Raw genomic sequence first — 12,348 nt, 5'->3', positions numbered from 1 at the left:
TGAGACTTGAGAAAGTCTTAAAGAAGTTGATGGAGGAAGCTAAGTAGAAGTCTAATGGAAGAACATTTAGGCAGAGCAGCAGGAGCTGCCAAGCTCTGAGCAGGAACATGCATGGTGTGTCTGAGGAACAGGATGAGAAAGCAAGAGTATAGTAGGAATACAACCCAATGAGATCATTGGAAGGCAGTTCTTATAGGACTGTGTAAAGTACCATAAGGAGGTTGTTAGGACGCACCTACTCTAGGACTGATAGTTCTTTGATAGTTTCTATAGATTACCAGTATGAGGTAATCTACAGCTTCTTTTACAGTTTGGAAAAAATTCAAGCTTACTTTGCGTGGGCTATTTCTATTTAATTGACCTCAGAAAGAGAAAATGTAGAAACCCAGACAAAGGGATCATATAACCAATGAAAGGTGAGATTCTTTATTGAAAGTACAGAAGGTAAACTATGATGAATAATTTTATTGGGTTTTGTTTTTGCCTGAATTCCTAGAGTGAAGTAAACATTTGTTGTTTGTCAATTTCTGATTATATACATATCATTTTAAACTTGATCTTAGCCAAAAGGCTGAGAAGCGATATATACATATCCTTTTAATAAAAAATCCTTTTTTATTTATTTTTTATTTTTTTATAAACATATAATGTATTTTTATCCCCAGGGGTACAGGTCTGTGAATCACCAGGTTTACACACTTCACAGCACTCATCATAGCACATCCCCTCCCCAATGTCCATAACCCCATTCCCCCTCTCCCAACCCCCCCTCCCCCCAGCAACCCTCACTTTGTTTTGTGAGATTAAGAGTCACTTATGGTTTGTCTTCCTCCCAATCCCATCTTGTTTCATTTATTCTTCTCCTACCCCCCAACCCCCCATGTTGCATCTCCACGTCCTCATATCAAGGAGATCATATGAGAGTTGTCTTTCTTGGATTGACTTATTTCACTAAGCATGATACCCTCTAGTTCCATCCACGTTGTCGCAAATGGCAAGATTTCATTTCTTTTGATGGCTGCATAGTATTCCATTGTGTATATAGACCACCTCTTCTTTATCCATTCATCTGTTGATGGACATCTAGGTTCTTTCCAAAGTTTGGCTATTGTAGACATTGCTGCTATAAACATTCGGGTGCACGTGCCCCTTCGGATCACTACGTTTGTATCTTTAGGATAAATACCCAGTAGTGCAATTGCTGGGTCATAGGGTAGTTCTATTTTCAACATTTTGAGGAACCTCCATGCTGTTTTCCAGAGTGGTTGCACCAGCTTGCATTCCCACCAACAGTGTAGGAGAATTCCCCTTTCTCCGCATCCTCGCCAGCATCTGTCATTTCCTGACTTGTTAATTTTAGCCATTCTGACTGGTGTGAGGTGATATCTCATTGTGGTTTTGATTTGTATTTCCCTGATGCTGAGTGATGTGGAACACTTTGAAAATCCTTTTTTAAACAGGTGTTTCTAAAAGAGTAACTTCTTCTTTTGAACTTCCTCTTTGCTTTTTCTTCTTATACATCTTTTAATAGAGGTGTTAATGAGATGTGTTGAGGACTTTGAAGTGCTTCTACTGTAAACTTTTGGGAGACCTCAGTGTAGAAATACAGTGACTATTTAAATCAGATTAATCATCTTAATAGTTTTTAAATCATGTGGATCGATGCAGGTTTTGTAATTTTGTTTAAGGTTGAATTTAAATGTTTCATTTGGCATAACCCTTAAGATTATTGCCTAAATTTTCCATTTTTCAGGTGGGTATTTGATAGTAACAGACATAATAACCACACAGAGGGATGACGAACTATAATGAGATATGTAGAGCATAGGATAATCAGATAAAAAAAATTGCCTAAGGGGTCCTTGGGTGGCTTAGTGCGTTAAAGCCTCTGCCTTTGGCTCAGATCATGATCCCAGGGTCCTGGGATCCAGCCCTGTGTTGAGCTCTCTGCTCAGCAGGGAGCCTGCTCCCCCCCCCTTTGCCCCCCCTCAGCCTGTGATCTCTGTCTGTCAAATAAATAAATAAAATCTTTTTAAAAAAAGTGCCTTAGTACCTAAGGCAAGAATAGTGTTACTTCATATATTCCTATTGGACTAGTAGAGAATTGTTTTTATTTCTAAATATGCCACTGGTTTTATGTGATATGATCACTAAAGCTCAATCTTTTTTTTTTTTTTTAATTTATTTATTTGACAGAGAGAGATCACAAGTAGATAGAGAGGCAGGCAGAGAGAGAGAGAGAGGTAAGCAGGCTCCCTGCTGAAGCTCAATCTTTTTACTTCCATAATTTAAGCATCTTCTGTCATGCCAGGCACATTTAACATCCTCTGATTTAGCTCATGTACTGATTTAGATAGAGCACAGAAGGAAACGGTTTCAGTAAGTCTGATTTCCCCAAACTATGGTATTTTCTGATTAAATAAAGTCTACATGTAGAGTTTCCTTGTATTTATTTATTTTTACAAACTGGTTGTGTGAACACTTAAACCAATCCTTTGTCTTGCAAAAACTCTTTCTGTATATGGAGTTTGTTAGAAAGACCTTCATGAGATTATCAAAAACTGTTTCTTCTCATAAAACAATTTTAAACACTGAGCAGCTGTACTTTATATCTGGGGACAGGTGAAAGAAGATGAGGGAAATACACACATGCACGTATATATATAAACACAGTATGTTTCAACCATCCTTTTGGTATCAACCATATGTCATTAAGTAAGGATTTCAATATACATAATTGACTTCTGGCTGATAGAAGAGAGGAAATGGATTTAACATGTCACGAATCTGAACTAAAAATCATGGCATTATTTTTTTCTTTTATTAAAAACACTTTTATAAGCACACAGTTTAAATGTCACTTTAAATAGAAAGTTGGCTTTCTGCAGTTTTTGTGTTTCTTCTAACATCAATTTCTAAAAAACTACTAAGAGCTAAATCTATTCAGAAATCATCTGCTGGCAGCACTATTCTTGAGGCTTGCTATGGGAAAGCTAATATATGCCAAATAAAAAGAAAGCTTTTCTCTATTACGAATGTCTTCTCTTTTACTTTAAAAAGCTTTTTACTCTTTTGATCCCTCCTATACATAATGAGGTATTTTCCAAAGACTGAAATGGATTTTCTAAGAGCTGTGTGTATATGGTGTGTCCACTTAAGCATAGACTATTCAAGTGTTGAAATAGGATCTATACTTTAACTCCTTTTATATTTCTTTGATGTGTATACTAACATGTACCTTCCCCATTTCTAAAGTGTATTCAAAGGAAGTTACAAGGCAACATAGGAGAAAAAATAAAATTTTATTGATGTTATCATTTCTGTTTAAAATTTATTTTCCATTTACCTATTATTTAATATCAGTTCAAGTTGGGTTTGGATAAATTCAGTGTACAGTTGACTTTAGGATGAAGTAAGAGTAGGTAATCCTCTTTAAGAAATTGATTTTGAAATGAAACTATGTTCAGGTGTTCTATAATGGCTAGCACGAAATTCAAAGAGGTAGTAGAGATCTTGATTTTAAAGGGATGCTTTAGCACTAGTTTGAAAAAACAAGAAAATATCCTTTAAATACCGCTGAAATAGAGCTTTGGGTAAGTCAGGTTAGTAGCTTCAGTGGTTTATGATTATCATAGCACGTAACTTTAATTCTGAGGAGTCAGGGACCCAATAGTAATAATGACAGTACTAGGGTATATCTGTCATTATTTAAATGAACAACAAAAACCCCCTTTTCACGTAGTTGCTTATAAGTGGCGCAGAGTAGATCTTTTGGAACTGCCTTCCCATAGTGTGAAGAAAACCACCTCTTTTGTGAAAACAAAAGACTCATCTGATGAGGGGAGAACCACATTATCTACAAGACATTACTTTAAATTAATGATAATATATCTGTTTTACTTATCCTTATCATTATTCTCAACAAATAACACACATGCTGTAAAGGAGAGGACCATTTCTCACTGGGTCTGAAACCGCTGACCTCTGAGTACATTGCTGTGGCTTCCAGAGTGTCTGGAGCTCCTCCTCTGAATCCGTAGGTTTGGTCTTCTGCTCCAGCCCTCAGCATTTTTGGCAGTTATGTTCCCTGAATGAGTCTCATCAGTCCCCAGAATCTCTGAGGCCTCCATCTACTGAGAGGACTATTTCTGTTCTAGTTATTTCTTGCAGGGTGAAAGCATATGAATCCCTAGCTCGTGAAGTACTAGTGTCTGATCCTGTCGGGGCTTCACCAGTTCCAGACCTTGATGGCTCAGGCACACATAGATTTTCATCTGTAAATGTGAATGGTATCACCTACCATAGAGGGAGGGAGTGAGAATTAAATGAGATAATGGATGTTAGGTATATCACCCAGTGCCTACCAAATCATAAAATCTCAACAAGTGGTGGGGCGCCTGGGTGGCTCAGTGGTTTAAAGCCTCTGCCTTCCACTCAGGTCATGATCCCAGGGTCCTGGGATCCAGCCCTGTGTGGAGCTCTCTGCTCAGCAGGGAGCCTGCTTCTTCTCTCTCTCTGCCTGCCTCTCTGCCTACTTGTGATCTCTGTCAAATAAATAATCAATAAAATCTTAAAAAAAAATTCAACAAGTGGTATGGCTCATTAGCATCATCATCATTCTATATTCTATCTAGAAATAACTTGATTTGTCTTCCTGAGTTTATTGCTTGCCAACTCCTGCCAAGACATTCTCCTCCCATTCAGTTTTAGTTTGTGGTCTGAGATAATTGTACCAATCAGGTGATGGATTCCTCTTAGTGATTAATGTCAAGAATAATCTCACATCTTATGTATCACCTGGCTGGTTATCACTAGGGTACAGGTTTGATCTTAACCTTTAGTTGAGTGATACTGAAACCAGATAATAAACTGGACAAAATTATGCCAGTTTGGGAATCCTGGGATGCTCTAGAAGTTTGTTTTATTTTGTTTTTAACTGTGGAACTTAGCAAATTCACTGGATTAATTTTCATTGGTAGTTGAATCATGCAAGTTGCCTTTAGTTCTCTTCTTATTCTTTAATGTTAATTGCTTTTTATGTCTAGTCTTATTTTGTATGCAGGCTGTGCATAGCCTTGTTATATTCATGGTCTAACAGGAACTCATAAAAAGAACTCTGCAATTGGTAAGGAAATGATACTGTCATAGATTTAAGATATCATTCTGTTATGAAGTTCCTTGAAGCATTTTACTTTGATGGCTTTGGTTGTGCTAACGATCAAATTATACCCTCCGAGTACACAGTGTTACAGTGTTTTAGGAGAATACAGTTTGGGACTTATTTGTTCTTTTTCAAAAGCCATCTCAGATCCCTTTAATGAGTTGTGGGGAGTAGCAGTGGTGAAAGACGAACACTGAAAGCCTGTATCAGAAGATATTGTCATGTCTATCACCTAATATTGAGGCTCTAGCCTGTTAATAATGATAATATTTGTATTAGGTGGAAAATGGTTTGTGGTGTTGATTAGTGCTTAAATTATATGAAGATATGTTCAGAGTATTTCATGACAAATGTGGTTTCCTCTATTACTTTTATAAATGCCTCAAAAAAGGTACCTATTATGTATGGCTGCTACAAAAAATTTATGTCTTTAGTTTTTGAAATATATCCTTAATGAGCAATTATTTCAGGGGAAAAAAGGCAATCTGCTCAAGTCTGGTTGTTGTATAGTAAAAGTTTTAAAATTTTAAAGCTGCAGTGAAACCTAGTGGTCTCTTTATATTTGTGTACGAATGTCTTTGTTGCTTGTCGTAACTATAGAGAATTTTTTTCAAACAGCACCCCTTTAATAACAATGGGCTCCCCAAATATACTGTGGCACAACTTTAAACTTTATTAAGTCTGTCTTGGACTCCCCTTCCTCTCCCCGAGTAAATGGAAGAAAAGTTTGGCAGGCTCCATGCTGTGCACTTGATTGATGTCCAGAACATCTGAAGGACTTTTGTGTCCTGCCTGCTCTCCATGAGTGCATAATGTGTGAATACTTAAAGAAGGTCAGCCCTTATCACACGTAATCTAGGCCTGAAAGCAGATCAACGGTGACAGTCATATTCCGTACGCAAGAACACAAATCATCCTCTACACGCTTTAGACAAGTTGTAAGATATTTTCTGTCTCCTTTTACCCCTTCCCACTCACGGGGGACGTTGGCAGAGCAATGAAAGCAGAGAGGAGACGTGCTCAGAATAATGTGTCACTTGTCGGAGGGAGGAAGGGATTGTTTATATGTGCTGGTCTTTCACTGGGCAGCCGAAGGGAGCTTCGACTTGTTAATGACCAGTGATGTGGAAGGCTGCAAATGAGACCGGGGTGGGGAGGTAGGGGGCAGCCTGAATGCGGCCGAAGTTGCAGTCTTTATAAACCCCAGAGTCAGGAGAAAAGTTTTTGTACACTGAGTTCTATTGCTCATGTGTTCCCCCATAATGCAGTAACTTTTTGTGTCATTGTGTGAGTGTATGGCTGAAAATCAGAGTCGGAAGATGAATTAGTCAGTACAATTCTGAAAAGTTTAAAGAAAATATTTTAGGGCAAAACTCAATGGAATGGTAGAGTCCTAAAATGCTATAGCTTGCAAAAGGAAGAAGGAAAGCAACTATTGTTTTTATGTGCCTGTGTGTTTGAACAGAAGTTTAATTAAAAAGTTAATGTTGTTCCAAACAGTATTTGCAGGGACTTTCAAATAATAAAGAAAATAACACTTTGTTGTTCTTATCAAGGATTAGAAGGATATTGTCACATTTTCTTAGATACAAAGGAATGTACTTATTATCATCGTAGTTTTCACAACCTCATGGTTTCTTTTGAAATGTAATCAGCTGCGAGAAGTAGTTGTAGTCAGTTCGCAAGATGGAAAATAAACTGTGCAAATATCTCCTCCAGAAATGAAGGCATGCCTTCCCACAAAATCACATTATGAGACAGAGGTCCTTCCCACCATCTCCCACCTACTTTCCCAGCCTAATGTCTGTCTGCTCTCCAGGCATATCCAGGCTCCCACGTTCTCTCAGCGGACATTGCTCTTTTCTTATTCCTGAGTCTCTCTCTCTCTCTTTTTTTTTTTTTTTTGCCATTCCCTTTGCTTAGGCTTCCTTTGCCCTCCCTTCACCCAGTGAATTCCTCCTTATCTTTGAAGACCTAGTCGGCATGCCTCCTCCCCTGCAAGTCCAGTCCCCACCCCTAGTCCGAATTCATCTTTGTCCATTGTACTTTCCGTTTTCCTGCCATTCCCTGGCAGTGGCTGTCCTGCACAGTCATTACTCCATTGTACATTTGTCCTCAACTTACAGGGGCAGTTGTGTCCTACAAGCAGGTACTGTCTCTTAAATGGTCTCCTATCCTATTACTAGCTACAGTTCCCCCAGTTCAGTTTAAAAACTGCATATATACATAAAATCGGTGCATTTGGGGAGTTTCTATGTGAGAATGAGTCACAGATTGAAATTGTTAAAACAGTAATGTCATATACATCTACTTCAATTGTATGAATGTTCAATGAATTAAGTAAAAGTGGACAGATTAAACATTTGCTTTTGCAGGTGTAATTCGAATTTTTTTTTTTTAAGATTTTATTTACTTATTTGACAGACAAGTAGGCAGAGAGGCAGGCAGAGAGAGAGGAGGAAGCAGTCTCCCCACTGAGCAGAGAACCCGATGCGGGGCTCGATCCCAGGACCCTGGGATCATGACCTGAGCTGAAGGCAGAGGCTTTAACCCACTGAGCCACTCAGGCACCCCTGTAATCTGAATTTTTTAAAACCTGATTTAACTAACATAAGACACAATTCGTATCTTTGTGTTAGTGACCACATTGTTTCTGAGTGAACAGTTTGGCCAATGTTACATTAAAGAACGTTACTATTAACTAGGGATTTTTTCTTTTCTTTTTTCTTTCTTTCTTTTCTTTTCTTTTTTTTTTTTTTTTTTTGCCAGGAGGCAGGGGTGTGATTAGTGAGAGTGTTTTGGAAATTGACCATTTTCTGATATTTACCTTTGTTCTGGGCACCATATTCATTAATTAATACTCATATACTTGTCTAATCTGTATAACACTCTATGTTAGATAATGACCAAAGTGTAGAACCAAGTTCACATGATTTGTCCAAGGTTACATGGATAGCACAACTAGGCTCTTGACTTCAGGTTCCATGAATCTAGAATGAGCAGATCCGTTGAAGAATTTGGCAGTTGGCAGGTAGCAGTGCACATTCTACTCATATGGGCAGTACTAGCTGTAGTCCTCCTTTTCTCTTTCCTTGCCCTTCTCTCATGTTTCAAATGGACACTTTTCTGTTAATATTCTCTGAGAGCTTCCTTTGAAGCCTCCTTCGGTGTGTACTGCAGGGTGAGTGGCTTAAGTCATATGCCAATCTGGGGTGGTTTTATTATATCTTTTCAGCCTTATGATCTGGAGCATAATTATATGTTTTATAGAGCATCTCTTTCATGGTTGGCACCCAGCATATATTAAACAATAAAAGGCAGAATGGAAGGAGTTAATATGCATAAATTCATTTTGAATTTCTTAGTGTAATAATGAAAGAAGGAAGTCTGCATTACCAAAAAGTTGGACTAAGTGGGAGCCTCTCTTCATGCTTCTGATTTTCGCTTCTCCTCAGAGTTAGAAGCTCGGGTTCAGAGACTCATCCTATATGCTGAATTTCTAACTTTTTTTTTTTTTTAATTCATTGAGCTAGTCAGTATTCAAAAGCCTTTAGTTATTTATGTAATATATAGTCTAAACTCTGTAATCTACGTTTTGAGTCCTGCACAGTCTGGTTCCACTCTGTCTAGGTTTCTCTCCAGCCATTTACTAATAGGAGCGGTCTGCTCCAGTAAGATTTTTCTTCTCATGCTATTACACAAATGAAATATTTAATCCTACCTCTAATCCTTGCTCATATAATTTCTTCCTTTCCGTCTCCTCTATTGCTGTATAAATTCAATTTTAATTCAGCATCCAGCTCTCCCTTCAGTTTTTGGGCCCAGTCTAATCCATCTCTTACTCTGATTTTCCATCGTTATTCCATTTGAGGACACTTCATCTTAAAATGTTACATTCTTTACAGTTCTCTATTATATATACTGTTTTTGCTGTGGCACTGTAAACTGCTTGAATATAGTTATTTCAGCGAGCATGTAGTATAGAATTAGAAATGATTGCTGATATGAATTGCTTTGTACTGAATTAGGATTCTAGGGAGAAAGCAACAGCTCTCTCTTTAGTCTTTGAACCATTTATGGATGCTCATATTGGGGAAATGCGAGCAGTGGGAGCTGTCCCACATTTCAACCATTCACTCATCCTCTCAAAGCTCAAGGCTGGGTTCCAAATTGGCAGTGGAACCATGTTGTGATGTGGCTCTGAGCCGAATATAGAAGGTTTCAACAGGAGATTCTACTGGTTGATTTTTGTCATCTTTCCCCACATATTACCCTCTGCTCCTGATCATTCTTATTCATTTTAGTGTGCCTCAGTCTCCCTTCTTAGCTAAAAAGGATATAGATAAATGGTACTAAAATGATACCACCCCAGCTTAAATTTTCTGACAAGTCAGTTGCATGGCTTCTGTGCAATACAAAATGTATAGTTTCTGAACTTTAGGATATTCCAGAATCTCATATGTGATTAAAAATGCTATATTTCTTTTACATTTTATTTCATGAAAATGTGAATTGAGGGCGTTGGATTGACAGTCGTATTTGTAAATTCATACAAAGCAATTCTTGGTATTCCTAACTGGAGTGTGGATTTGAATGGCACCTAGTCGGGTAGTGCTGGGAGGTGCTAGAGTGTGGGAGGGGTGGGGGTGTCATTCTCTTAAGAATGAGAAGATGGCAGAGATTTTGTCCCAAGAAAAGCATTCTTAAAGTATCAAGTAAACACATTCTGACGGTATCTGAGATATAAACATTGAAATATGTCTCTTATTTCATTGCCATAAATCTTTTATCGTGTAAACTGATGGCATTTTAATAACTACTTCTGTTTATATCTATGGTGACGTTGTAGTTTCTCCACATACAGTTAATTCATTTATATTTCTTGCTGTTCTAGGATTGATAGTTCCCAGAGTCAAATACAACAAATAGCCTTCAAAAATGTTCTTTAGCATTAGAAGAAGGCCACTCAGGGTATCATTGAAAGTGGAATTTTACAAATTGTTCATAGCTTATGTTGAGGCACAATTACAGTAAAAATCTTAAAATATTGAATAACTTGTGTTAATAAGATGGGTTAGGTTAATATACTTTTTCTACATAGGAAACTTCAGACTATAGTCACTTAAAATTAGTTGATTAATGACTAGCTTAACCGAAATACTTTAACTTAAAATATTCATTAAAGATACTCTTTACACGGGACCCTTTTCATGTCTGTGCCCTTGATTCAGAGGCATTTGCTCCATTATTTAAATAGTCATGTGAGAAAAGTGTCCTAACATGACATTTTAGGACTCTTGCACTCTTTCTATCATCTCATCAAAAAAAGCATTTTTCCCCCTTGTCTTGCTACAATTCCCAAACAGTGAACAATTCTTAGCAAGAAAAAAAAAATCTCGACAAAAGAAGTAAGCTATTTTATGACAGCCAAGTATAGGCGCATGTGGCTTTGCAGTCCCTTCCTAGCTGCTTGAGAGATTTGGGGGACTTTGGCATGGCCAGTGCAGAGAGAATCCTCCCCTCCCCATGTGCTGGCCCTTGTGTGGGCAGCTGGGTCAGGCTCCTTTCTTAAGAAAACAATCCAGCTCAGGGTCCTCACCGCCCTTTGTTGTCCTCCCCACGAGGTGATCGGTTGAAGTCTGTGGTGACAGAACCAGTTTGTAACAGGCTTGTCTTTCACGGTCCTGTCTCAGGCTTGCTGGCAGGCTTGCCGGAAGCTCTAAGAAGAGTGGCAACAGAGAAGGCTCAGTGAAAGAAGGAAAGGCAAGAAACAGGAGGCTGAAACAGGCGGGTCACATTTACTGCTCTCCTGCGCAATGGGTTGGCTGGAAGAACTAAACTGGCAACTTCACATTTCCTTGCTCATTCTTCTGTCTATGCACACGAGGGGTAAGAAGATCAGTGCCCCATGGTACAGTGCTGACAGGGGGCTGCATTAATGTCAGTTTGTATGGCTTTTATCACAGAAGGGAAGGTTCTGGGCAGAAGTACAGTGGCTAAACATTTCCAGTCCCCATCCTCCAGCTGCTCTGTAATTTTACTACTTTTTTTTCTATTTGGGCAAAAGCTTTCTAGATAGCGTAGGAGGATGATTTTAAAGGGAATCAAAGTTTGTTTTTTTTTTTCTAGTAATTAAGAATTAAATCCAATCCAGTTTGGAACTTTGAATGTGAAGTTGCTTGTCAACATACTGAGACAGTTTGTATATGAAGAATTTACAGAAATAATTCTAATAAACTTTGTTTTGATCATTTAAATGTGAATACTGTTAGATTTTATAGGTTAGCTGATTAACTTTGAAGTTCGTTATAACTTTTATGTAGATGCCTTGAGTAAATCTCCAGTTTTATGATCGCAATAATTATAAATTGTGAATAGTTCAGATGTTTGTCCACATTTCAGAACAAGGGCTTGCTTAGTGATCGTTTTGTCCAGAATTATTCTTGTATAAAGTTGGCTAAAGGATGGCAATTTTTAAAAGTTAGTTTAAACTTTTAAATAAAAGAGTAATTGTAAAATCAGATAAACTCTCTTCAAAATAGAGGAAAGATAATGTAATGAAACAACTTCTGAAACAACTCTCTGTGATAGTGATTTGCAATGAGGGAGTCATGAAGTTAGAGATAAGAGAGTGGCTGTATAAAATTAAGCCAGGTGACAAAAGGAATATGGATGAGATGGAAATGCATTTACAGTTCAGTCTCATGTCCTTGTGAATGCTTGTTATAGAACCACTTTGGCAATACTATTTATTTGGGAAGTGTGTATTATCAATTGGCATGTACTTTTGATTGGCATTTGTAAGATTCATGTTTCATAATCTCAAACATTCCATGGCACTAGCACAATATTATATGTTGTGTCTTGGCTCTGAAAAAAAGCTTTTAATTTCTGGCATGGGTAAGTGTAACCCAAAGGAGTTTTATGTATTGATATGAAGGAACAGTAGGTAGTTGACTTACCTGATTTGCTAATTTATTTTCCAAAAATTGTTATAATAATATGGTGCCTTCTAGAAGATAGTAGAAAAGCCTCAGGGAAACTGTTTCTTAAGAATGTTCCAGGAAGCTCAAGGAATGATATATGTGAGGTGAAATTCTTATTCCTCTGTTCATGCTGCTACTATTTCATGATTGCCTGAAGCTAATTTTTCACTCTTTTAGCATTTTCCTTGAAAACTACGAATA

The 12,348-nt window shown here is 37.8% G+C and overlaps 1 protein-coding gene across 3 annotated transcripts in view; it reads left to right on the top strand.

Annotated features, from left to right (window-relative positions):
• Positions 1-12,348, top strand: part of BMPR1B (bone morphogenetic protein receptor type 1B) — a 161,784-nt gene that overhangs the window by 41,881 nt on the left and 107,555 nt on the right. The window contains exon 1 of one of the 3 annotated variants that reach the window (XM_045998453.1): positions 10,978-11,050. The exons of the other annotated variants lie outside the window; for them this stretch is intronic. Coding sequence (XP_045854409.1) covers positions 10,978-11,050 — 73 coding nt within the window. Of the gene's footprint in view, positions 1-10,977; positions 11,051-12,348 lie in introns of those variants that run through there. 3 annotated transcript variants of the gene reach the window in all.

This window comes from Meles meles, chromosome 2, assembly GCF_922984935.1.
Source record: "Meles meles chromosome 2, mMelMel3.1 paternal haplotype, whole genome shotgun sequence".
Classification (NCBI taxonomy): Eukaryota; Metazoa; Chordata; class Mammalia; order Carnivora; family Mustelidae; genus Meles; species Meles meles.
Note: the sequence above shows the minus strand (reverse complement) of the source record. Positions and strands in the feature narration are given on the sequence as shown.